Here is a 23,320-nt window from a genome sequence, read left to right on the forward strand (position 1 = left end):
TTGAAAGGTAGATGGTATCTCTCAGTTTACATTTTATGCACAATAAAAGTGCACAGGATGTTGTCAACTTTTCGAGTTGAGTTATGGAATAACTCAGTATTTTGAATATTAAGGTAGTTGTTACAAAGAATAGTGTTTTCCAGGGCGCCTGGGTGGCTCAGTCATTAAGCGTCTGCCTTCAGCTCAGGTCATGATCCCAGGGTCCTGGGATCGAGCACCGCATCAGGCTCCCTGCTCAGCAGGGGGCCTGCTTCTCCCTCTCCCACTCCCCCTGCTCGTGTTCCCTTTCTCGCTGTATCTGTCAAATAAATAAATAAATAAATAAATAAATAAATAAATAAATAAATAAATAAATAAAAGTTTTCCAAAGTCTATTTGGACTTTGAGCCTATGTAATCACTTTATTTTGTTTCTATAAGTACATACCAATATAATAACAAAAAGATACTTTTCCCTTTTTAAATTTTTTTTAAAAATTTATTTGAGAGAGTGAGCAGGGGGAGGGGCAGAGGGAGAGGGACAAGCAGACTCTGTGCTAAGCACAGAGCCCAATGCAGGGCTCAATCCCAGGACCCCGAGATCATGACCTGAGCTGAAACCAAGAGTCAGACGCTTAACCAACCAAGCCACCCAGGCGCCCCAATACTTTTCCCTTTAAAACAGAAATTATGGTATTGTAAAGCTCATTTCCCATATTGATCTTGTGAGCATTTGTTTTAGGTATTAGATAGGGTTTGTTGGAGCTTGTTCCAGGGCCCTCCAGAAAAAGATGAGTAGGTCTACCTCTTGGCATTTCAGTAAATACAATTCCTAAGTCACCAAAGGCACTGTAGAAATTTTAACAACTGGGGACAAATGTCCTAAGGCGTCCTCTATGAAGGAGGTGTTGTACCCACTTGGGGAACTCTTTGTCGGGGAGCAGCTTCATGCTTAAGATTGTGGGGAGTTGAGAAGACAGTTTAACAACCTCTGGGAGACACAGAACGACTGAAACAATAAAATGCGAGGGTGCCTCCGTGGGGGCAACTGTGTGGTTAGCAGCCAGGCAACTCAGGCATCCTGGGCAGCCGGGATCCACAGAGGAGGCTTTCTGGAGTTTAGACGTGAGACACACCAGATCTGGAGAAGAGAAGAAAGCATTCCAAATATAACCTATAGACAAAGAAGAGATTCAGGACTTAAAATGTTAAATGAGCAGAAATCAGTCAGTCAGTCTTGGGATGATTCTGATCATTGTAGCGTATGTGCTAGGCTCTGACAAAGAATAGCAATTTACAAGGGCAGTGAAACTAAAAAATCTGAAATTTTTGAGTTATGGACACCGTCCAGACTGTGAACCCGTCCCCCTACACAAGCAATGAAACGCATTCAGAGAGTTGAAGTGACTTGCGTTAAAGGCTCAAACATGGGACGCCTGGGTGGCTCAGTCGGTTCAAGGGCCTACCTTTGGCTCAGGTCATGATCCCAGTCCTGCATCGGGCTCCTTGCTCAGCCTGCTTCTCCCTCTGCCTGCCACTCCCCCTGCTTGTGTGCTTGCTCTCTCTCTCTGACAAATAAAATCTTTCAATAAATAAATAAATAAATGTCTCAAACACATACTTCAGGAACTGAGTATTTCTTTCTGTCATACTTTGTTCCAGAAAGGATTTAAGGCATCTTTTTTAATACATGATGTTCAAAATGCATTAGGTTGAAAAAAAAAAACAAATAGCATGATTCCATTAAAGAGTCTGTCTACAAGAACACTAAACTCAGGCTATCAGTGCCCATATGAGTAATGTCGGTACTAGGCCGCAGTAATTTTTGTATTTTAACTCTTTCTATAATAAGCATGTTCTATTTAAAATCAAGAAAGAGAGACTTTTTTAAGTGACTTAGGATCCTGACAACTATTCCTGATGCTGCGACCAGAAAGGAATTTCTCATTGGCCCTGTAGGTAATATGATCAACAGTGCCCTTAGCAACATTTCTTAGACTCAATACAAGTTGTAAAATCCATTTCTGAGGATGGGCTATGACAAAATATGACCCCCAAATTCAGCCTAGATCCACAGCTAGTTCTCTGCTGGCCTGGCTTAATCTAGGGATCGAGTTCAAAGTAGGTTGAAGATGATTATATATATTATGGGGGTGTCCACCACAAATCTGCCTCAACCCATCTCCTGAGTTGTTGGTTATTCTCCTCGTTACCGTCTTTTCACCCAGTTAGTTTTCTTTGTATCTCACTGTCTATCATTTGCCTTGTGTCAGCTGTGCCCAGTGCTTTTTGGGACCGGGTGAGATGCTGAATAATAGCACAGCTATTCTGTGGGGCCAGATAAGCAAGGGGCTACCTAGTTGAACAATCATTGAAGCTGGTGAGAGAAGGAACATCCTCGAATGAAAACGAGAGAGTCAGACCAGGATTTATGGCTAAACAGATGGTCACAGGAATGCCTGTCAGTTTTACGGTGCTCCCGTGCTCCTAGAATTAGGCCTTGTACTCCCCAGAAAAAGGGCAAAGGAGTGAACTCACAATTCAGAATTGTGGACTGTAAGCAAAATAAATTGTAGAGGACTGGTAACAAACATTACGTGGGTTTCAGGAAAGTTTACCTCTAACTTGTTCTGCTATTAAATTGGCAGGGTCAGCTGTCTCTTAGAGCCACCCACAGTTTATGACAGTAAAACCATGTTACCTGCAATGTTAAGTTACTCACCTTTCTTTGTTGCGGGGGAGGAGGGGAGGGGAACAGGTGGTAATCTCTTCCCAAAGTGGTATTAAATCACTAAATTTACAATTTTAAGAGGAAGGAGGGTGGGGCATAACACATTACTATTTAACCCCCTTCCAAAAGAGTAACGTCATCTATCAAAAAAAATTTTTTTTAATTTTTTTTTTTAAGTTTTATTTAAGTAACCTCTACACCCACCGTGGGGCTTGAACTCACGACCCCGAGATCAAGAGTCGCATGCTCTTCCAACTGAGCCAGCCAGGTACTCCTCATCTATCAGAATTTTTTTTAAAAGTTCTTACTGACCACAAATGTTCTAACTAATTCTGTATTTAATACATACACATTCCCCAATAACTCATTGCAGAGTCAAAGGCTAGGGGAAAATTATAACAAAAGCCACAAACCATTTTCCATTACTCCCAACAGGGACTGAGAATCACTAAACACTATTTAGCTGAAAATTTTTACACCGAACAATCTTGAACACTGACCAACCAATAAAAAAAATGACATAAAAAATACTGAAGAACTTAATTTTTTAGGTGAAACATTGCAGGGGGCTCCAAGTGAACCTAATTAGTGAAGGTGGGGGAAACAGATGGTTCAAGGGAGATGCACAGAAATAGAGGAAGACAAGAAAACAGATCAGAGCACTGGCAGGCAACGGGGTCAAAAGCCGCAGGTAGAGGCTGAGCGAAGCTAGTCAACCAAGTGTGGCTTTAAGACGAGGAGAGGTAGAGGAATGACAAGGAGGACACAGGACCATGGCTGCCATTAGCATTGGCTCTTTCATGCACCTGCTTTGAGAGAACTTTCAGTAAAATGGTAATGATTAAAGCCAAAATACAGGGTCTTTTACAAAAAGGCAGGTAACTTCCCTCCACTTAGCTTGTTCTTTCGGATTCTGGCACATACGTAGGTAAATAAAAACTAGCATCTAGCAGATTGGGGGGTTGTGCAGCTTGCATGTACTTCTATAGGACAGTCGAGACTCCAGCCGGCCTTCCTCAAAACTAGGGCAGAATCTTTTTTAACTTGTACATGTTCCCTTCTCCCACGACACTTTAAACAAACCATGCTTTGAGTCAGGATTGATGCCTGTTTTTTCTGGAGATACTTACTTAGATGCTCACTGACTCATTAAGATCAACTTCACAATTTTATTACTCAAATAAAATGACTCTCATTTTTCTTCCTTCCACTAGCATCATCTACCAGCAGCATAAAAGATTTCAAAGTTTTGTTTTTAAATAACTCAACTCTTGGGGCGCCTGGGTGGCTCAGTCGGTTAAGCGTCTGACTTCGGCTCACATCATGATCTCAGGGTCCTGGGATCGAACCCCGTGTCAGGCTCCCTGCTCAACAGGGTTTCTGCTTGTCCCTCTCCCTCTGCCCCTCCCCGCCTTAAATAAAATCTTAAAAATAATAATAATAACTCTTGTATGATTAAATTGGCATGTTTCCCTACTAAAATAAACCGTGTGTCTGCACAGCTTTCGGCCCCCTCTAATGCAGAAGTCACCTCCAAGTCCCACACCACAAAAAAGGACTGCCATTCATCATCTGCTTTATTCAGACACCTGATCGAAATGCTCTCCCCACAATGCTAGAGATGGTCTTCTCTGCACATTTCATCCTTCACAGGAAAGAAAAACGCCATCATTCCCCAGATCTGGGCACAAAGGAAACTTTTAGGACTTTTTCCATTTGTCACAGAGACAACGGCCCAGCCACTCGGCAATGCTTCATCCACAACACGTCAGTTTCCTACCCCCATCCAGCCCTCCCCTCTTTTAAAGTTGCGAAGGTTACAGCGTTAACATTTAAAATCTCACTTTAGTAGAAATGTGGTGATGCACTCATAAATTTACATCTAAAAGTAAAAAATAAATAATGAGTTCTTAAACAAGACGGCTGGCTCTAACTAGGCCAGAAGAGGACTAGACCAGCCTGAGGGTGAACTGAGAGGTTAGGAGGTACCGTGAAACGGGTAGAGTCTCTCCTCCCTTAAAATCTCTTGCAGGTTCAGGCAATTCAGTAGTATTAAGGCGGCCTCGGCTCGGACACACCTTAGGTGCAAAGCGTGGGCAATGACTGACAAACCAGAAAACTATGATGCGCCTGACTTGTGATAAACTGCAGCAAGAACTGGGTGGCCCCACCTGATGAATGAGAACCTCCAAACTAGAGGCTTAAAGTAAATTTTCATGCCATGAGAGGCTGGATCCGTCTTTAAGCCTCAACTAAGCATGTTACCTTCTTTCTCCCAGACGTGAAAGAGCAAAAGCACCTATGAGGTGGAGTTATCAATAAGAGTTCCCTCCTGACTTTGAAGCATGAGGCAGGGAAACAGTCAGAAAGATTTCTAGATAAGCTGGGAAACACAAAAGGCGAACCAAAATCAACTGAAGCAGGCCTCACAAAAGAGAAAAATCTGCCGGGGGACTTAGTAAAGCAACAACAACATTCATGGATGGGCAAAGGAAGCAAACAGGGCGATGGCCTTCAGACTCTGAGGGCAAGTCCATCGACATGCTTTGAGATTCCCGGCGGAGAGTCCAGCCTCCCTCCGCAACCGACGCTGCGGCAGACCTGTCCCGAGAAGAGTCTCCACGAGAGTCCAGCTTCTTCCGACTCAGCTGAGCACCTGACCCGTCACACCGCAGCTGGAGCTCCCCGTCTGACCCTCGTTGCCCCGAGCTCTCTGCTCTCCGGCAGTGGGGTCCTGCGTCCTTACCGCCAGGCCCGATTCAGGAGCTTCACCTGCGCCAGTCTCTTGGTGATCATGGTGGCAAACACCAGGCCAAAGAGGACACTGCTGATCAGCACGTAGTCATAGTCATCCTTCAGGACGTCAAACTGCTTGGATGGGTAGACTCGAGTTTGGTAAATGTCCAAACCATAGGCCACAACCTGGAAGGCAGAGGCAACGAGAAGTGCGTAAGAGAGGTAGCCAGTGGTCCACCGCGACCTCACACTCTGGTCAGAAAGGAAACAGAATCCTCAGCTGCTTCCCGAGCGCGAACCCAAGAGCAGCTGCTGCACATGCTGGCTGGGGGCTCTACTCACCAAACAAGTGGACTCCAGGCCTGAGGGAGCTGTGTAGATACCTCGCATTCGAGAAACCGTCTGGTTGTAGTTAATGAATCGCTCTGCATGTATCTGCACATCTGGGGAATACGGGATCAGGTTCTCCTCCCTGCAAAACACCAGCCAGGACCGGCATTCCAAACTGCGGCAAGGGGATCTCTTGGCTGCCCTTTCTGAGTCCCGGGAGCTTTCCAGGCCATATATCTAGCCTCAAATCTTCCTTCAAGGTCTACTTGTATCAGGTAGTTAAAAATTTAGCAGCTGAATGTTAGCAAGGGCTACAAGAAAGAAACCTGTGTAGAGGGTAGATCTGGATTCCTACCCTGTTCTAAACCTAATGATAGCCAGTATTTCACACTAGAGGAGGAAGTCAGGGCCATTCTAAAACCCGCACGTGGAACCACTAGGCCAATTCCTGCTCTTGGCTCAGAGTACCTCGGTCCACGCTCCTTGGAAAACCCTGGGCTCACCCCACGCGCTCCCCAGTTTCAGCCGCCCTGCTCTCCAAACCACACTCCCCCTTTCCTCCTGTGCAAACACAGATCTGCTCTCTCCCCACACTACTCAGTTCCCCAGACCCCTAAGTGAACAGAATTCGGGACGGAGGTGAGAAAATATGCAAATGATGGCTGGCAATACAAAACTGAATGCTAACTGTGACAAGCTACTGGCTTCCCCACATGACCCAGCCCCATTAGCGCCCTCATTTCCTCACGTCCCCCCACTCCCACCAGCTGCTGCAGCCAGTGTGCCCTCCTCCCTGCCTCTGGCTCGCCAGCCACGGTCTCAGGGCATGGGCACGGCTCTCCCCTGCCTGGGAAGTCCTCCCCCAGACAGCCACAGGCTGGCTTCTGACCACCTCCAAGTCTTCACTCCACAGTCACCTTCCCAGAGGGGCGTTCCCAGGCCACCCTCTCAAGTTACACCCCCTCCAGAGCCCTGGGCCCTTCTTAATTTTTTCTCCATAGCATTTACAAATACCTAACGTGGTATCATTTCTCTTGCTTATCTTATGTGGCATCCATCTCATTCCCCCAACAGCATGTTAAGCTCCACGAAGGGAGAGGTTTTCATCAGACTTGTTCCCAGCCCTGGCCCCGGCCCCCAGCACAGCAAGACAGCACACAGCAGGCTGAGGACCAAACTTCATCAACAGGTCACATTCCTTAGGGTCAGAGCCTTCAGTACCACCTGCAAGTGTCTCACCTGCTTTGTTCTGTTGGGATCTCGGGACGGCGGGGATCCAACAAGGCCTTAGGAAGGGAAAGAATTGCTCCAGAAGGCAGCCCAACTGCAGAGAAATAAGCCGGGTCATGGGATCGAGCCCATGTGCGGCTCCGCTCAGTGGGCAGGCTGCTTAAGATTTTCTGTCCCTGGGCGCCTGGGTGGCTCAGTTGGTTAAGCGACTGCCTTCGGCTCAGGTCATGATCCTGGAGTCCCGGGATCGAGTCCCGCGTCAGGCTCCCTGCTCAGTGGGGAGTCTGCTTCTCCCTCTGACCCTCCTCCCTCTCATGCTCTCTGTTTCTCATTCTCTCTCTCGCAAATAAATAAAATCTTAAAAAAAAAAAGATTCTCTGTCCCTCTCCCTTTGCCCCTCTCCCCACCGCCCCCCATCTTGCGCACATGCACTCTCTCCCAAACAAACAAAAAGGGAAGAAATGAGAGTCGTGTCAATCTCTTACAGGCGGCAAAGCTGGACTAAAGATCTTTTCCTGCTGAAATTAAGCCCGCCTCGTTAGCCTCCCCTAGTGGTCAAAACAGGATTGTGCCGGCGATGCACCTGCAGCTGGGTCCTTCAGGGTGGCAACCCTACGGAGCCTGTCACCCCGAAGACCCTCCCCTGGTCACTCACTAAGCAGGTGCCGGCTGGTGATGCCCCGCTCGGTGATGGTGGCTTCCATGGCGCTGATGGAGGAGGGGAAGATGTAGGACTGCTGGAGGACCTGGGGCAGCTGGGGGCGGTCCAGGGAGCTGAAGGCGGTAGCGTTGTATTGCTCGGTGCCCTCGTAGAGCTCCAGCGCGGTAAACTCGTTGCGCCGGGCCTTGGAGTTCCAGTACTGGTACTGCGGAAAGGGGCGGCCACTGCGGACTTAGCTGCCACCTCGGCTGGAAAGGGGCATGCCGCGGGGAGGCACCTTTCTTTCCGTGCATGAGCTACACGTCCAGGAAGGAAAGAAACCACCCAGCACCCCAGTTTTCTTCCTTGCTACCAAGTTTACTAACTTTCAGGGTAGTTTTATCTAGCTTTACCCAAAGTTCACCCTAAGACAAAGGAGTTCTCAAGATACTTAGAAGTCAGAATAACAACAGCAAAGGTCTGAGTGCTTATCATGTGGGTTGTTCCAACCCAGACCAGAGGCCACTCTCCTAGCCCTCCTTCACAAGTGATGCAACACAGAGAGCTCAATAACCACTTCAAGGTCGCACAGTCGGGAAAGGGACGGGCTGCCGTGAGCCCGAGGTGGTCTAATTCCTGAGCCGAGCCCCCTAACCAGCACCTCAACTGCCATCCAGGGGTTTGGATCCTACAGAAACACAAAGAGGCCACTGGTTTCTGGAACGAGAGGCAAGGAAGGGATTTGAGACACAGGTCTTGGCTGGGTCGTGAACCTGGGACTGACACCGCACATCTCCCACTCTTACCACCACCCAGTTCTCTGAGTGTACAATGTGGACGGGGCCCTTGGCTTTCCTCTGCACGGAGGAGTGGATGATGCGGCCAGTGACGCCATCGACGAGGAAGATGCCAATGAAGGTGCGCTCATGGTGGACGTCTGTGCTCTCCGTCACCACGGCCAGCAGGTTGGGGTTCAGGCTCTGGGAGAAGGAGAGAAGAGCGCCTTCAGCACCACGATGGCCAATCACGAGCTCCGCTGTGCTGTGAGCCCTGGGCGGAGAGGCAGACCTGGAGCCCGCTGGCCCGGCGGAGGAATCGGGCTTCCTGGCTAGAAGAGCTTGTCCTCGGAGCTCGTCATCACCGCCCTCGGTTAGAGTCCCCCGGGTGCCGCGTGCCACGCCCGGTGCTCTGCCCACGTCACCTCATGGACTCCCACAAACAACCTCGCAACGGAGCTTTGGTCATCCACAGGCGGTAGGTGAGGAAAGGCTGCAGGTCGTAAAGCAACTTGCTCACGCCGCAGACGCAGCAAATGGTTAACTCAAGATACAATCCAACCTGCCCACTCACTGAGCTAAGCCACTGCTCTGGCAATGCTGGTTCTCGGCCCCGGTACCCCCCGCCCCACCCCTAAACCAACAGATGAGTCTCAGTCCTCGTCTCACCTGACCTGCTAGTACAAGGCGACACAGGTGATTGCCCCTCCTCAAAACACTTTCTCGGGGCGCCTGGGTGGCTCACTGGGATAAGCGTCTGCCTTCGGCTCAGGTCATGATCCCAGGGTCCTGGGATTGGGTCCCGCATCGGGCTCCCTGCTCAGCGGGGAGCCTGCATCTCCCTCGCCCTCTGCCTGCCGTTCCCCCTGCTTGTGCTCGCTCTCTAATAAATAAATAAAATCTTTACAAAAAACAAAAACACTTTCTCTACCTGGCATTCAGGACACATGGCCCCCAGTTTTCCTCCACCCCACTGGCCCCTCCTCCTCAGTCTATTCTGCAGGCTCCTCATCTCCCCAGTCTCCTGGACGTTGTCTACACTCGCTCCTGTGGTCACACCAACCAGGGGTGCTGGCAATGGCCAAGGTTACATACCCACGCTATACCCTCCCTGAACTCCAGACTCTAACAGGCTGCCATCTCAGTATCTCTTAAATGTCCCACCTCAAACCTGATATATCCCAAAGGGAAACCTGTCCTACCTCTGCCTAAAGCCTGCTCCCCGTAGGCCTCCCCACGCTCCCAACTTCCCACCGGCACTCTAGCTCACTCAACATCAAGGCAAGAGTGGTGGCCGTGATACGTCCCACCACCCTCCGACCTCAGCAACCTGGACTCTCCCCGCTCACCCCACTCTAGTCATACTGTCCCCCTTGCTGTTTCTGGAACACTCCAGGTCCACTCCAGCCTTCCTGTCCAGAAAGCTCTTCCCCGGATGTCACGCACTATCCTTCCACCTTCCTGAGGTGTCACTATCTCACTGAGACCCTTCTTAACCTCCCTATTTTAAATTGCACCCCTTCCAATCCCGGCTTCCCCTCCTCTCTTCTCGGTTTTGTTCTTCTATAGAACTAGTCACCCTTTGATATGCTGTACGTTTATCTATTTATTTTCTTTTTGGCATCTCCTGAATACAGTGACAGCCTCAATTTTGTCTATTTTGTTCACTGATGTATCCCAGAGTCTAAAAGAGTGCCTGACATCCCGCTAGTAACCTCCCCCCTCACCAAAAAAAGTACAGCTTCCCCTCTGTGGTATTCCTTTTAAACCTGCAACCACAGTCTAACCATGAGAAAAACATCAGACAAACCAAAATTGTCTACAAAATACCTGTCTAGTACTCTTCAAATCTATCAAGGTCACGAAAGACTAAACAGGACAAAGGAGACTTAGAGAAACGTGGCACGTCCGTGAAGTGTGGGGCCCGGGGCTGGGCCTGGGGCAGAAAGGGACCTTAGTGGGAAAACTGGTGAAACCCTGAGAAAGTCTGGAGTTTAGTTAACAGTCTTGTACTGATGCTGGTTTCTTAGTTCAGACAGATGTACCACAGCCCCACCACGGGAAACCAGGTAATGCATACATGCAAATTCAATGTACCATCTTTGCAGCTTTCCTGTAAATCTAAAATTAGGCCAAAACAAAAAAAAGCTTATTGAAAAAAAAAAAACTAAACTAAAAAATGTGTGTGATGAATATGAATCCAAAAAAGCCTACTCTATTTTTTTCAACATAGAAAAACACAAGTACTCTTAGTAAATTTTAATTCATAAAGGTAAAATTACATAAAGAACATACTTTTTCTAGTACAATCAAATGTACTTTAGAATTTGTATTATTTTGGCCATTCTGAATAAGTCAAACTGACTGCAGCATGGAAGGCATCCATCACTAAAGATTTCAAATCAAGAGCACCAATAATGTTAACTACGCAGATGGCACTGTTCTAACCAAGTTACCTGTTATCATTAATCTTCAAAGCAATCCTGCGACAAATGACCCATGATGAGCTGCTAGTGTGGGGCAGAGCCAGGTCTGTACCCAGACAGTCCAGCCGGCCGGCAGCCCGCGGCACTGCCCCACACCCTGTGAAGCAGCCTCCCCGTCAGCTGCCTTGGCCGTGCTACCCTGCTCTATCACATCTCCTCCAACTCAGCCCACACTCTGCAGAGGGTGTCACGGATGACCACGCACCACTACAAGACTGCCTTCTCTCCCAACATCTTGCAGCCCACTAGCCACCTCTCTGTCTCCCTCCTTCACCACTAACCAGCGTTGGATCACAGCGATAGAGTTTCTAATGGGTCAACGAAGGCTTAACCCCAGAAAGTCCTATCAGCACTATCACTAACAGTAAGAGCTAACATCTACTGGGTGGCAGCCTTAGGCCAGGTACTATGCTACGCGTGAGCGTCATATGATCATCACAACAACCCTATGAGGAGGGCACGTTATACTCACTTGACAGACAATAAAGTAAGGCTCAAAGGAATGAAATGACTCACTCAAGCTCAAGTAGCTACCAAATCCTAGAGCCCGAATCCAAACCCTTGCCCTTCTGCTTGGCACCTGACTGCAGAACCATACCTTATAGAGCACGCTGCGGTCCCCCATCACGCGGCCCTGGGAGTGAACGTGCTCACTGCTGCGCTTTCCCTTCACCTTGACGATGCGCTGCACTTCTGCGGGAATAGTCAGCTCCCAACTCAGCTCAGTGCTTAGATCCTAGGGCCAGGGCAAGAGAGCCAGCACTTACAATCTGGAGGGCACACTTAGACCTGTGACAGCTGTAGCCGGATACATCCCACACTCCTTTATTTGGGGCCTTCGTGCCCAAAGAAACAGAAATCAGAGCTCCTCGGAAAATAGCAATAAGGATCTAGTTTGTGCAGACGTTTTAGAACTCTCAGTTTGATTAGGCAAGATACTAGAGCTAGTAAGAAAAGAGAGGAATGTTCCGTGGTATCTCATTGTTTATCTGAGTAGGAAATATCCAAGGAAAGTTTACCACTTACTACTAATAGCTACGATTCCTGTATCTGAGGCCAGCAGTAAATTACTAAGCTGGCAGGGACCTTGAAACATTATAGGAAATGTTCTTTATAGTCAAAGAAAACCAATTCACAAAGTTTCATGGTTAAATACATTATTCTTTAAAAAATTCATTTGTTTGAGAGAGAGAGAGCATGCGAGCACACATGAGCTGCAGGGGCAGAGAGGGAGAAAGAATCTCAAGCAGACTCCACACACTGAACATGGAGCCCAATGCAGAGCTCAATCTCATGACCCTGAGATCATGACCTGAGCCAAAACCAAGAGTAGGACATTTAACGGACAGAGCCACCCAGGCGCCCCATGGTTAAATACATTATTATCCATCCATACTGTGTATATGTGGAGCTTTGTGTCCTTTGTCTTCCCTTGGCCACTGTTTCTTCCCATGTCCTCAGGACTCCACTGATCATGACACCCGGGAGCTTGCTCCCCTCTATCCACAAAAAGCCATCTCTTCTTTCAACTTGAAGGGACAATTTTTTTTCACCCACAAGGGTAAAGAACGTGTTTTCTGGGGAGACTACCTCCCATGCTGTTCCTGGAAAGGTCAGCTGTTACAAAATATCAAGAAAGGACACTGCATTTTTTTTTTTTTTAAAGATTTTATTTATTTATTTGAGACAGAATGAGAGAGAGAGAGAGCACATGAGAGGGGGGAGGGTCAGAGGGAGAAGCAGGCTCCCTGCCAAGCAGGGAGCCCGATGCGGGACTCGATCCAGGGACTCCAGGATCATGACCTGAGCCGAAGGCAGTCGCTTAACCAACTGAGCCACCCAGGCGCCCAGGACACTGCATTTTTAAGACAACAACAGCTAAAACTTAGATGGCATTTGCCATGTGCCAGGCATTGCTTCATGTGATTTACACATGTTAACTCCCTGACTCTTCACGACAACCTTACGGTGTAGGTCCTCTATCATCTTATTTTATAGGCAAGAAAACAAAGGGCCAAAAAAAAAAAAAAAGAAAGAAAAGAAAACAGAGGGCCAGAGAAGTCATGGGCCCAAGGTCACGAAGTTAATAAGTGATAGAGCTTGGCTTCACACTCAGGTAGCTGGGTCCAAGCTCTTAAGCTCTATGCTGCACTGTCTCTCAAAAGGCCCTGAGGGACAGGATGCAGGGCCTCTGGTGAGTACATGCCACAGAGCCCTCCTGTCTGCAGGAAGGCCAGCCCCCTGTGAACCTCAGAGCTGGCCCTCAGGGCCAGCGTCTATCACTGTTTGCTAATGCTAGACTCAAGTACATCAGCATTAGAGCAAATCAATCCCATTTCTAAAAATAAGATTCAAAGCACTCATTCTATCAAGAATGGGTCAGTAACATCATCTTCATACAGAAAGTACAACTCATTACTTAATCCCCATTCCCACCTCCCACCCTCTCAAGAATGGATAACAACATCCCTTCTCTCTGCTATAGAAAAGGAACAGGGAATAAAAACTCCATGGGGGCAGTGCCTGGGTGGCTCAGTTGGTTAAGCAGCTGGCTCTTGATTTCAGCTCAGGTCATGATCTCAGGGTCCCGGGATTGAGCCCCATGTCGGGCTCCAAGCTTAGCAAGGAGTCTGCTTAAGGATTCTCTCCTCCTCCCTCTCCCTCTGTCCCTCCCACCACTCACGTGCTCTCTTTCCCACAATCTGAAATAAATAAATCTTAAAAAAAAAAAAAAAAAAATCCATGGGGCAGAAATGTCATCTATTGGGCACTACTCTCTTCACAGTACCTAGAACCTTGCCTGCCATGTAGCTGCTGCTCAATATGAAAAGAACTACGAATCAGACATCAGGACTATAGTGATCCACATTTACAAAAGAATGAATAGTGGGGCACCTGGGTGGCTCAGTCGTTAAGCGTCTGCCTTCGGCTCAGGTCGTGATCCCGGGGTCCTGGGATCGAGTCCCACATCGGGCTCCTTGCTCAGCACAGAGCCTGCCTCTCCCTCTGCCTGCCTGCCACTCCCCCTGCTTATGCTCTCTCTCTCTCTCTCTCACTCTCTCTGTGTCAAATAAATAAATAAAATCTTAAAAAAAAAAAAAAAAGAATGAATAGTATAATCCACTTCTTAGCCAAGTAGTCAGGAAACACTTCTACCCCTCCCATGGAAGGTCCTGCCAAGAGGTGCCTTCCCTACCTTTCGAAGTCGATATCCACATAGCCGTCCCTGTTCTGCATCCACCAAATAGAAAAAGATGGAAGGGGCAAGCTCATGTAGCTGTCGCAAGACATTCCGAGTGGCTGGGAACGCCGTGACCTTGAAAACCCCAGAAAGCCCGAGGAAAGTGTTAAAGGAAAAGGGTGCTCTGGTGCACAGTTGCTCAAGATTTATTACAGTTCACCATCAAAAAGCCTTAAGAATAAAAGTCAATCTTAAAAGAATTAAAGTCCACTGAACCCAAATAGGGCTTAAATCTACTTTTGCTAAGAGCCTGAGTTTCCACACTGCAGGAAGATGCCCTTCAAGCCCACACATGTGCTGACTGCAGAGCTCCAGCTCTGGCCACGAACTGCTGCGGGACCACCCTCCCCACACCCGACCCCCCCAGGCGCTCTCCAGCCACTCTCAAGTCTCATACCTTATACTCATCATCAATCAACAGCAGCACCTTGGCATAGTCTTGATCCATGATGGGGAGAAGCAAAGACTGCAAGATGGGCCGCTTCAGCAGTGGGGGAACCACCTGACTCCACTTGCCAAAGATGGGATTGAAGACATACAGAGAACTCATTCCCGTCTCCTGACACGGACAAGCAAACTGTCAGACTCCAGCAGCAAGGAAAGGACGCAAGTGCTAAGGGTAAATCTGGAGAGCTGGGACTTCAGCTCAACTGTGACAGATTCCCGGGACCCCTGTGTGTGGATTCCCTATTTGCGCAAAATAGTTTTGCCTGAAGGTGAACCGAGGCTAACGTGTCAGAAGGGAAATGGTCAAATTGCCCCTGTGGCTCCAAAGCTACCCAAGTACTGGACACGCTGAGGAACAAACAAAACGGTCAAGTACCGGGGTGCCTGGGTGGCTCAGTCGTTAAGCATCTGCCTTCAGCTCAGGTCAAGATCCCAGGGTCCTGGGATTGAGCCCCGCTTTGGGCTCCCTGCTCAGCGGGAAGCCTGCTTCTCCCTCTCCCACTCCCCCTGCTTGTGTTCCATCTCTCGCTCTTGCTGTCTCTCTTTCAAATAAATAAATAAAAAATTATTTAAAAAAAAAAAAAAAAAACGGTCAAGTACCGATTCACTAACCCCGGGCAGCCATTCCAGCGGTGCCTACCAAGCCTAGAAAGCGCTCTTTCTTTTTTTTAAAGATTTTATTTTTATTATTTGAGAGAGAGAGAGCGAAAGAGCACAGGCAGGGGGAGGGGCAGAGAGAGAGAGGGAGAAGCAGACTCTCCGCTGAGCAGGGAGCCTGATGTGGGGCTCGATCCCAGGGCCCTGAGACCATGACCTGAGCTGAAGGCAGATGCTTAACTGACTGAGCCACCCAGCGCCCCCCACCCTTTCTTCAAAAGATTTTATTTTTATTATTTGAGAGTGAGCAAGCGAGAGAGCACAAGCAGGGGGAGGGACAGAGGGAGAGAGAGAGAAAGTGCCCCTTTCTAATGGCGCTAGAGTGAATCCACAAAAATCCAGCTAATTCTGGGAGGCAGAAATAAAGAGCTTTGTGTCCTGCTCTCCCTTGTCTAAAGAGAAAGTAGCCGCTCAGCTGCTAACAGTGGCCTGTGTTTGGGAAGGAGGAGGGCTGGCTCATTCCAGGTCTGGTGACATCACACCCCCTCCAGAGTCAACCCCCATCGGTCCTGGATGCTTCCTCCACTCAGACAAACAGCTGGAACAAACAGAGCTCTAACCCCTGAATACCTGTCCCTAGCCCTCCCAGAATTCCAAAGGCCCAGGAGAAATTCAACTTACAAAACACTAAAAAGCCACACCCACTCTGGCTCAAATCCGAGGAGGACAGCCTCACCTTGTCCTTTACCAGGAGGGTGCACTGTGGGGGGTGGGGGAAATGGGCAGTAGTCCTCTGGACCATCAGTTTAAAGGAGGAGTCTGGCTTGACATTCGGGAGATACTGTTTCCACAGGATGGTGCCAGAGCTGCTCTCAATGCCAAAAAGCTGCAAGATAAACAAATAACTGGCTCACTACTAGAAAGACAAACCGAAGAACTGATTCTATCCTTGGAAATTAGAACCAGCACTATCCCCCACCAAATACTTTTTACTTCCCACTCACGGAACCTCAGAAGGTTCGGTATCCAGGGCTTAAAACCCTCTCACCTTGCCCGAGGCTGTCACCATCACCATCATCTTCTGGAGGTTAAATTCATCTCTGGCTAGGGTGTCAATGTTGATCTCATTCTTAATCTGACTTCGGGGCTTTCGAGCATCGTAAAACATCTTCCAGAGGTGGGAAGTCCACGCCTGCAGCAGGATAAGCTGGGACGAGAGGCGTTTCAGGAACATCCCCAGCAAGCCGTCTGGTGTCAAGGAAAAGGTAACACAACTGAGGCTCACCCCTCATCAGACTAGGGTTTCCAGCAAGGGGCTTCTTCTAATGAGGGGTCTCTCCCACTCCTGTAGAGCACTCAAGTCATCCACACACCAGGCTGCAAGCCCAAAGGGCAGTCCTTTATCTGAAGCTACCACTCTCACACTCGGGTACAGCCATGCAGGAACTTCCAAAACCCATTTTCCTGGCTCACAATACCCCCACCTCCTGGCACCTTGGAAGAGACCAGGAGGTCAGGGATCAGCCATGCAGGACATGGCCATGCTGAGCATGTCTCCACCACAGCCCACATCCAGAATGGCCAGAGGAAGGCATCAGCGTGCCACAACAAAACCAGAAGAGGGGAGGGTGTGGGGGTGCAGGATGCAGAGGTAAGTGTGCTGTAGACAGGCATTTCCCTTACCCACTGCTCTACTCCCACCCTGTCTGCTATTAAACCTACACCCAACAGACCTATGTGCCACCAACCCCCATGGCTATCATTCACCCCTGACCCTGTCAATGAGGACGCCACCCTCAAGTCTCCCCCACAGGGTCAACGTGGCCACCAGAACAAGGCAGCATGAGTAAAGAGCATGGTGTCTGGAGTCTGGCAGCCTGGATTAAAATCCCAGCTCTACTACTTATTAGCTGGGTGACCCGGAAATGTACATAACCTCTGGCCTCTGGTTCCCCGTGTATAAAATCGCATGTAGTCCGAAGACCACATGACCTACACACAGGACTTCACACCATGCGGGGTCCACGGTGAGTGCTCACTAAAAAGTAGTGCCTTTGTGTATCCTACTCCCCAGCAACCTCAGCGCAAGGAAGAGAAGTGAGGGGCAAACAGGACAAATCACAGGCACAGCGGTCCATGCACACACGGTATGTACCTCACTGATGCAGGCCAGAAAAACAAAGAATTTACCAAAAGCTAGCCACGTGGGCAAGCAACGAACAAGAGGGCAGCAGGAAGCAGACTTTACCTTGAATTGCTGGATCCGGGCAGCAGAAACAAACAGTAAAGTCAAATTAATCCTCGGCTCAAGAAAACCCGCAATGCCTACCGGGGTGCCTGGCCCAGAGGAGGCCCTCAGTACATATGGCTGCGGAGCAAGGTGAAGGGACGGGAGGAAGAGGCGGGAGGCAGGACTGACCAGCATGGAGGGAACCGAGTCCACCCTCGGGCTTGGGATTGGCAGGCGCCAGAGGGCACCACCGGTTACCACAACCCCATCAACCCCATCACACCTCTCCAGAAAGACATGGCTGGTGCCTGGGGGACAAGGTGTGACACACCTGCCTGGCAGATCTGAGGTACCGAGGCAGTGGTAGCTATGATTCTACTAAGTTAAGACTCTTTTTCCTCAGGATCTTTCCACAGAGGGGTTCCTAAGTGGCTCCTTCCAGAGAAAAGAATGGTTACCCAAACCACGTGGCCACGAAGGCACTGGAAACTGGTCGCAGAGCTAGTTGCACGCACATGGGCAAAAAGAGTGCGCCCGGGAAGCCGGGGATGCCGTGAGCCAGCATCCCTTGTGGTCTAACTACCAGACCCATTCCCAGAGCAGCGCGCCCAGCCACGGTGCCATCCCGGCGTCCTCTGTGCATACCTGCCTTCTTGCCGAATTCTCCTTCCAGCTCGGCCTGCGCACCCGTCAGGGGCAGATCCACCATCTCCAGGCACACCACCTCCGCCAATGACTCCTCCCGGCCCCACAGCACCACCTTCCCTGCTACAGAAACCCTGGTTACAAAAGCCATGCCTGCCTCCCCCATCGCCTGAAGGCTCTTCTCTGTGGCTCAGGGATTCCAGAAGCTCTCGTGTCAGGCAGAGAAGCAGACCCCACCCTAGAATGCGAAGGGATTATTCAAAAGCAGATGGCATATGGCTCTAAAAAATATTCAGGCCTACACTCCACTGGAATCTCTCCCAGAAGCCAATCCATGGCCCCAAAAATATAGTCTGACTAGAAATCTGGGCCAGCCTAAAAAAAATGGGCTGAATGAGGTCTGCTCACCCAGCTGCTGCAGGAAAAGTAGCAGGTGATCCTCTGTCTGCACCAAGGCCCGGTAGCCCACCGAGTCGTCCTTCTTCAAGAACACCTGGACGAAGAGCTGTAAGCAGAGTCCCAACCACTGCAGTCAGCTGGAATCCGAATGCCTCTGAGCACCGGACCCCCAAATTCAAGGCATCAGGAGTTGTTAAAGGTCCATGACACGGGGTGATTCACTGTCTAAGCAACACAGCTTACTATCTAGACCCCAAGAAGGTAACATGAATGCGTCAGAGCCAGCGCAGTGGTGCGAGGCTGTACCTCAGACCTCTCCAAGGGGGAACCTGAGTGCTTCCCAGACACCGCGTCATCCCTTGTGCTCCAGTCACTCCCCACAGAGCGAGCCGGCGGCCAAGGTGAGAGCTTCCGTTTTGGAGACGAAGAAGCCACAGCCCAGAGAGGCTGAAGAACACCCTAAATGTGCACAGTGGCCACGTAGGCGCCGACCGAAAGTGCAGGCTGGGGCACTGGTGACGTCTTATGAGCCCTGTGACTCTGGACAGGGTTCTGGATCTCACAAGGTCCAGTTTCATTTGTAAAACAAGGGCAATAATAAGCACTTCACAAGGCTGGTGAGAGAGCTAAATTGATTAGGGCGTAAACAAAGAGCTCAGCACAGTGCCTGGCACACTCACCACTTAGAATAAATGATACCTGCTTCAACTACTATTCACGGGGCCTTATAACAAGTCAGCTACTCAGGAAGAACTAGAGCCCATGTCCAGAGAGCCCTAACCCAGGACCCAAGGCCTGGCCGTGAGGAAAGGGAGGCCCATGCTGAGAAGCCCCCGGGACAGAGCCTGAAGACAAAGGCTCCGACTCACCCGCTCTGGCCGAGTGCCATTCTGTTCCAGACTGAAGGTGATGGTGGTATCAAGCAGCCGCCGACCTGTCTCCACTAAGTAGAGATTAATGGTGTAGGTCTGGTTGAAGCAAGTCAGTGAGTCCTACGGGTACGGACAGCAGGGCTCAATAAAGATATCCCCCAAAGCCAAACCCCACAAAGGAAGTCCAAGAATTGGGGTTAACTACCCTAGAGAAGGACCAGGCCAAGAGAAGAAATATACATGAAGGAAAATAAAAGGAAAAAAGAAAGCTAAATCCCAAGGCAGAAATAAAGTATGTGAGTAAGTAAACAGGATAACAAGCACGATACTTGTTTCAGAAGGAAGTCAGTACAGCGCAGCAGACTTCCCCAAGAGGAGGAGGACCCCAGCAAGGAAATCACAAAGCTCTTCAGAAGAGCTCAGGAGACAGAAGACAGAGCAGATGCATGCCGCCCAGGGGCCCACGCTCCACTCCAGCCCAACCGCACAGATCACCGCTCAGCAACACGAGCCAGGGGCGCAGAAGACACGGGGCAACAGAACCGGAGAAAAAAGTGGTTAAGAACAGGTTCTAGGGATTCTACTTCAGACATCCCAACTACAAAGGATCCAGACAAGCATGATTTACGGTGAGCGGCAAACCCCATCTGAGGCTGATAACTCCGGGAGACCCACTCCCAGCCTCCCTGGAGGCCCAGGTCCTGTACATTGCCCAATGCCACACCGTACCTGAGCACTGGGCTTCTCCGCAAAGCTCCCCAGTGACCCATCTTCAGAACCGCTAGGCTTCTGCTAGGGAAAAGAGAAAGACAGAAGAGAACATTTAACCCACAGGGTCACCCCCCAGTCACCGAAATGAAGCCCTCCCTTCTGTGTCATCTTAGCACCTGGGAGAAGACAAACGTCACCCCTCACTCCTGCTCGCAAAGCCTATGTAGCTCCTAACAGCCTCAGATGAAAGTGGGGTTGTACTATGAGGGTCCCACTCCTGGGGACAAGGGGGCTGCTGATGCTGAAAGCGCTATAGAGCACGTGAGAACTTATTTCTCAACAGCTGCCTGCCCCCTGGGTTCAAATTGCCCCGACTTCTAGTTCTCAGGGCTCCTGGGAGACATAAGGAAGGAGAACCCCCAAGCGCTAGCTGTTACTCTCGGTACTCACCATTTCACTGCGACAAGTCACGACTGCAGCCACTGTCTTCTCCCCAGTGGTGGCAAAGCTCACGAGGGCAGCCTAGGAATAAAGCAAAGTGTCAGTTCCTAAATGGGGCTATACCAGCCAGCGGCCTCACAGAGGAGCATCTCTACAGGGAGGTCCCTCGGCCTTGGAGCTGAAAGTGCTCCTGACTTGGAAGCACAGCAGCCAGGGCACCTGAGAACAGAGGGAGGCCCCAAGGGCATCTATAGCTGAAAACAGGCCTTTCCCCTACCTCCAACACAGGCACACACTGGCCCTCAATCTCATACTGTTCTTAGTATCCATAGGGAAGCTTGAATTAACATCCCCACTCTCCGTGGACTCAGAGAAGGCGCCACTTTTACTCTAAAGATACTTTGTGACTCTCAGAAGAAAAGGTATTCCGTTTCTGCTCAAAAGCGAACCCTTCTCAAACCACACACAGCGAGGTGTCTGGATCCAGAGCAAACACCTACAGATTCAGAGGCAGGGCTTTCCAGTACCACATCTTGGCTAGATCCTCCCGAATCCTAGCACCATGCTGCCTGCGGTTACCTGTGGGAAGGTTTTGAGCAGACTCAGGACTCCGTGATGGTACTGCAGCAGAGCATAGTGGCTCGGGGACAACTGCAGGAAGAACTGGGCCCGAGAAGGATCCACTGGGTTGGGCTGTGTGGGCAGGACCCGGGGCTGGAATCCACCTGCAAATTCTAAGTCAAGAGACTGAAGGGCAAGAAGAAAGAGGATTAGGGCTACATTCGGGCAAGTCACTGATCCACTAATCCGTCCCAGGCCTCCTTCCTCGGCCCCACTTTGCCAGTGAAAGTAACTAGGCCTTGGCATGTGGCTCCAGAAGCCCCCATCCAGGCTCCCTAAAGAGAAAGAAGGTCCATTTCCCCTACACCAGTTCAGCCAGAAGCCTAACCTTCTCCCAACAACTGCCAAGGCTCAGGAAGGAAGCAATGTCACTGGGAGAAAGACTTTTCTAAGCAACAAAGGCAAGGCCTTGGGCCGGGGAGCAGCAACACTACCTCTCACCTGCAGTGGGATCTGTCTCAACTCCCACTCCGTCTCCAGGGCCAAGGTCTGGAGGGACCGTGAGCTCGGGTCAGGGCACACCAGGACAGCCTCATCCACCACACCACAGGCTCCAGTGAGACTCTGAAGCCAGGGGGTTGACACCCTGACCTACAGGAAAGACATCGTAGCAGGAGGTTTGTGAGAATGTTTACATCTTCCTCCCTGCTCATCAGCAAGGTCCCCACCAATCTCACAGGGGCTAAGCTCGAAGGTTCTTCACGGCTGGTTCCAAAGGACTTCCTCCCATCCCTCCCAACTTCTTGAGAGCTCCAAAACTAAGGAAAATCAGGGTTTCCTTTCTGGTCACTGGAAAAATATACCAGGTCATTTTTAAGACCCAATACTTCAGACCACCGTTTCTCTCCCGTGTTTGACATACGTGGTTTCCTATCACTATTTCAGAGTATTACCTCCTAAGAAACTCGCAGGCAATGAAAAAAACCTACATAGTTTTCCAGCCACCGCAGGGGAGCACCATGCATGAATGTGAGGGCTTTAAACAAATGCTCCAGGAGGAGAAAGCAGCTTCCAAGTGATCAGAATGAGGGACCATGGATGGCTTTCGCATCTGCCAAGTTCCCTGGTTCCCCGAGGCAAAGAAGGGCTCCATCTATTCCCCTCCACAATCTGCAAGGCTCCTCAAGCCAGACGCCTGGCCGTACCTGCTGAACAATCTCTCCATCTTCCACATTAAACTTGACGATGTTCACGTGGCTGAAGGGAACAACTCCGAGGGCCCACACCACCCCAGACCCGTAGGAATACATCATCTGGTAATGGATGCTGTCACTAAGAGAGGGGAAAAAAAGCAAGGAGCAACAGCTTCAGCCACAGGCCCACCCTCAGGGGTCCTCTAGTCACAACCTAGCAGTCCCCAAGTAGGATTTGCTTAGCTCCCAGTTTTGTTTTGTTTTTTTAATAGTCATCAACATTTAGAACTGAGACTTTACATGTAAAAATCAGATTTCTAGCTCTCCTTAAAAAGTAGGAGAGGCGGGGCGCCTGGGTGGCTCAGTCGTTAAGCGTCTGCCTTCGACTCAGGTCATGATCCCAGGGTCCTGGGATCGAGCCCCACGTCCGGTTCCCTGCTCAGCGGGAAGCCTGCTTCTCCCTCTCCCACTCCCCCTGCTTGTGTTCCCTCTCTCGCTGTGTCTCTCTCTGTCAAATAAATAAATAAAATCTTTAAAAAAAAAAAAGTAGGAGAGACACCGCTAGGCATACCTATAGGGCGCCAATTGGCTAAGTACGGCTGCCCCCTGGAGGTAAGCCAGGCACACTGCAGCTGCCAGCAATCCCCACTGGGCCTGCTTTGCTCGGGGGTGCTACGCACTTGGCCACATTCAAATTTGAGTTTTTACACCCTGAAAATGGCCACAGGTCTGAGCAAATCTCTTCCTTTCCTCCCTCTATCCTGATCCTTCCCAGCGTCAATGCTTTCCACAAATAGGACCTCTGGAAACCATCTCAAACCTCCCTCAGTCCCTACCCTGGGCTCTTCTTTTTTTTTTTTTAAAGATTTTTTATTTATTTGACAGAGATACAGCGAGAGAAGGAACACAAGCAGCGGGAGTGGGAGAGGGAGAAGCAGGCTTCCCGCGGAGCAGGGAACCCGATGCGGGGCTCGATCCCAGGACCCTGGGATCATGACCTGAGCCGAAGGCAGACGCTTAACGACTGAGCCACCCAGGCGCCCCTACCCTGGGCTCTTCTTGAGTTGTTCTGATTC

General features: G+C 49.9%; 1 protein-coding gene across 9 annotated transcripts in view; it reads right to left on the reverse strand.

The window, feature by feature from the left end:
* Window positions 1-207: 207 nt before the first annotated feature.
* The window catches only part of EMC1 (ER membrane protein complex subunit 1), a 29,087-nt gene continuing 5,974 nt past the window's right edge, over window positions 208-23,320 (reverse strand). For 2 of the 9 annotated variants that reach the window (XM_081817613.1, XM_081817604.1), the window contains 19 exons: window positions 22,257-22,383; window positions 21,553-21,702; window positions 21,070-21,237; window positions 20,500-20,571; window positions 20,068-20,130; window positions 19,336-19,458; window positions 18,476-18,572; window positions 18,068-18,190; window positions 16,241-16,440; window positions 15,929-16,078; window positions 14,546-14,707; window positions 14,104-14,223; window positions 11,506-11,643; window positions 8,452-8,625; window positions 7,661-7,871; window positions 7,015-7,099; window positions 5,788-5,917; window positions 5,456-5,631; window positions 208-298 (listed from right to left, as the gene is read on the reverse strand). In XM_081817613.1, the coding sequence (XP_081673739.1) occupies window positions 223-298; window positions 5,456-5,631; window positions 5,788-5,917; window positions 7,015-7,099; window positions 7,661-7,871; window positions 8,452-8,625; window positions 11,506-11,643; window positions 14,104-14,223; window positions 14,546-14,707; window positions 15,929-16,078; window positions 16,241-16,440; window positions 18,068-18,190; window positions 18,476-18,572; window positions 19,336-19,458; window positions 20,068-20,130; window positions 20,500-20,571; window positions 21,070-21,237; window positions 21,553-21,702; window positions 22,257-22,383 (2,545 nt within the window). In that variant the 3' untranslated portion in view covers window positions 208-222. Of the gene's footprint in view, window positions 299-370; window positions 1,153-4,268; window positions 5,632-5,787; window positions 5,918-7,014; window positions 7,100-7,660; window positions 7,872-8,451; window positions 8,626-11,505; window positions 11,644-14,103; window positions 14,224-14,545; window positions 14,708-15,928; window positions 16,079-16,240; window positions 16,441-18,067; window positions 18,191-18,475; window positions 18,573-19,335; window positions 19,459-20,067; window positions 20,131-20,499; window positions 20,572-21,069; window positions 21,238-21,552; window positions 21,703-22,256; window positions 22,384-23,320 lie in introns of those variants that run through there. The other 7 variants (XM_081817606.1, XM_081817605.1, XM_081817609.1 and 4 more) reach the window with 7 other exon arrangements.

Source organism: Leptonychotes weddellii, chromosome 4, assembly GCF_054177405.1.
Source record: "Leptonychotes weddellii isolate Sample4059 chromosome 4, ASM5417740v2, whole genome shotgun sequence".
Taxonomy (NCBI): Eukaryota; Metazoa; Chordata; class Mammalia; order Carnivora; family Phocidae; genus Leptonychotes; species Leptonychotes weddellii.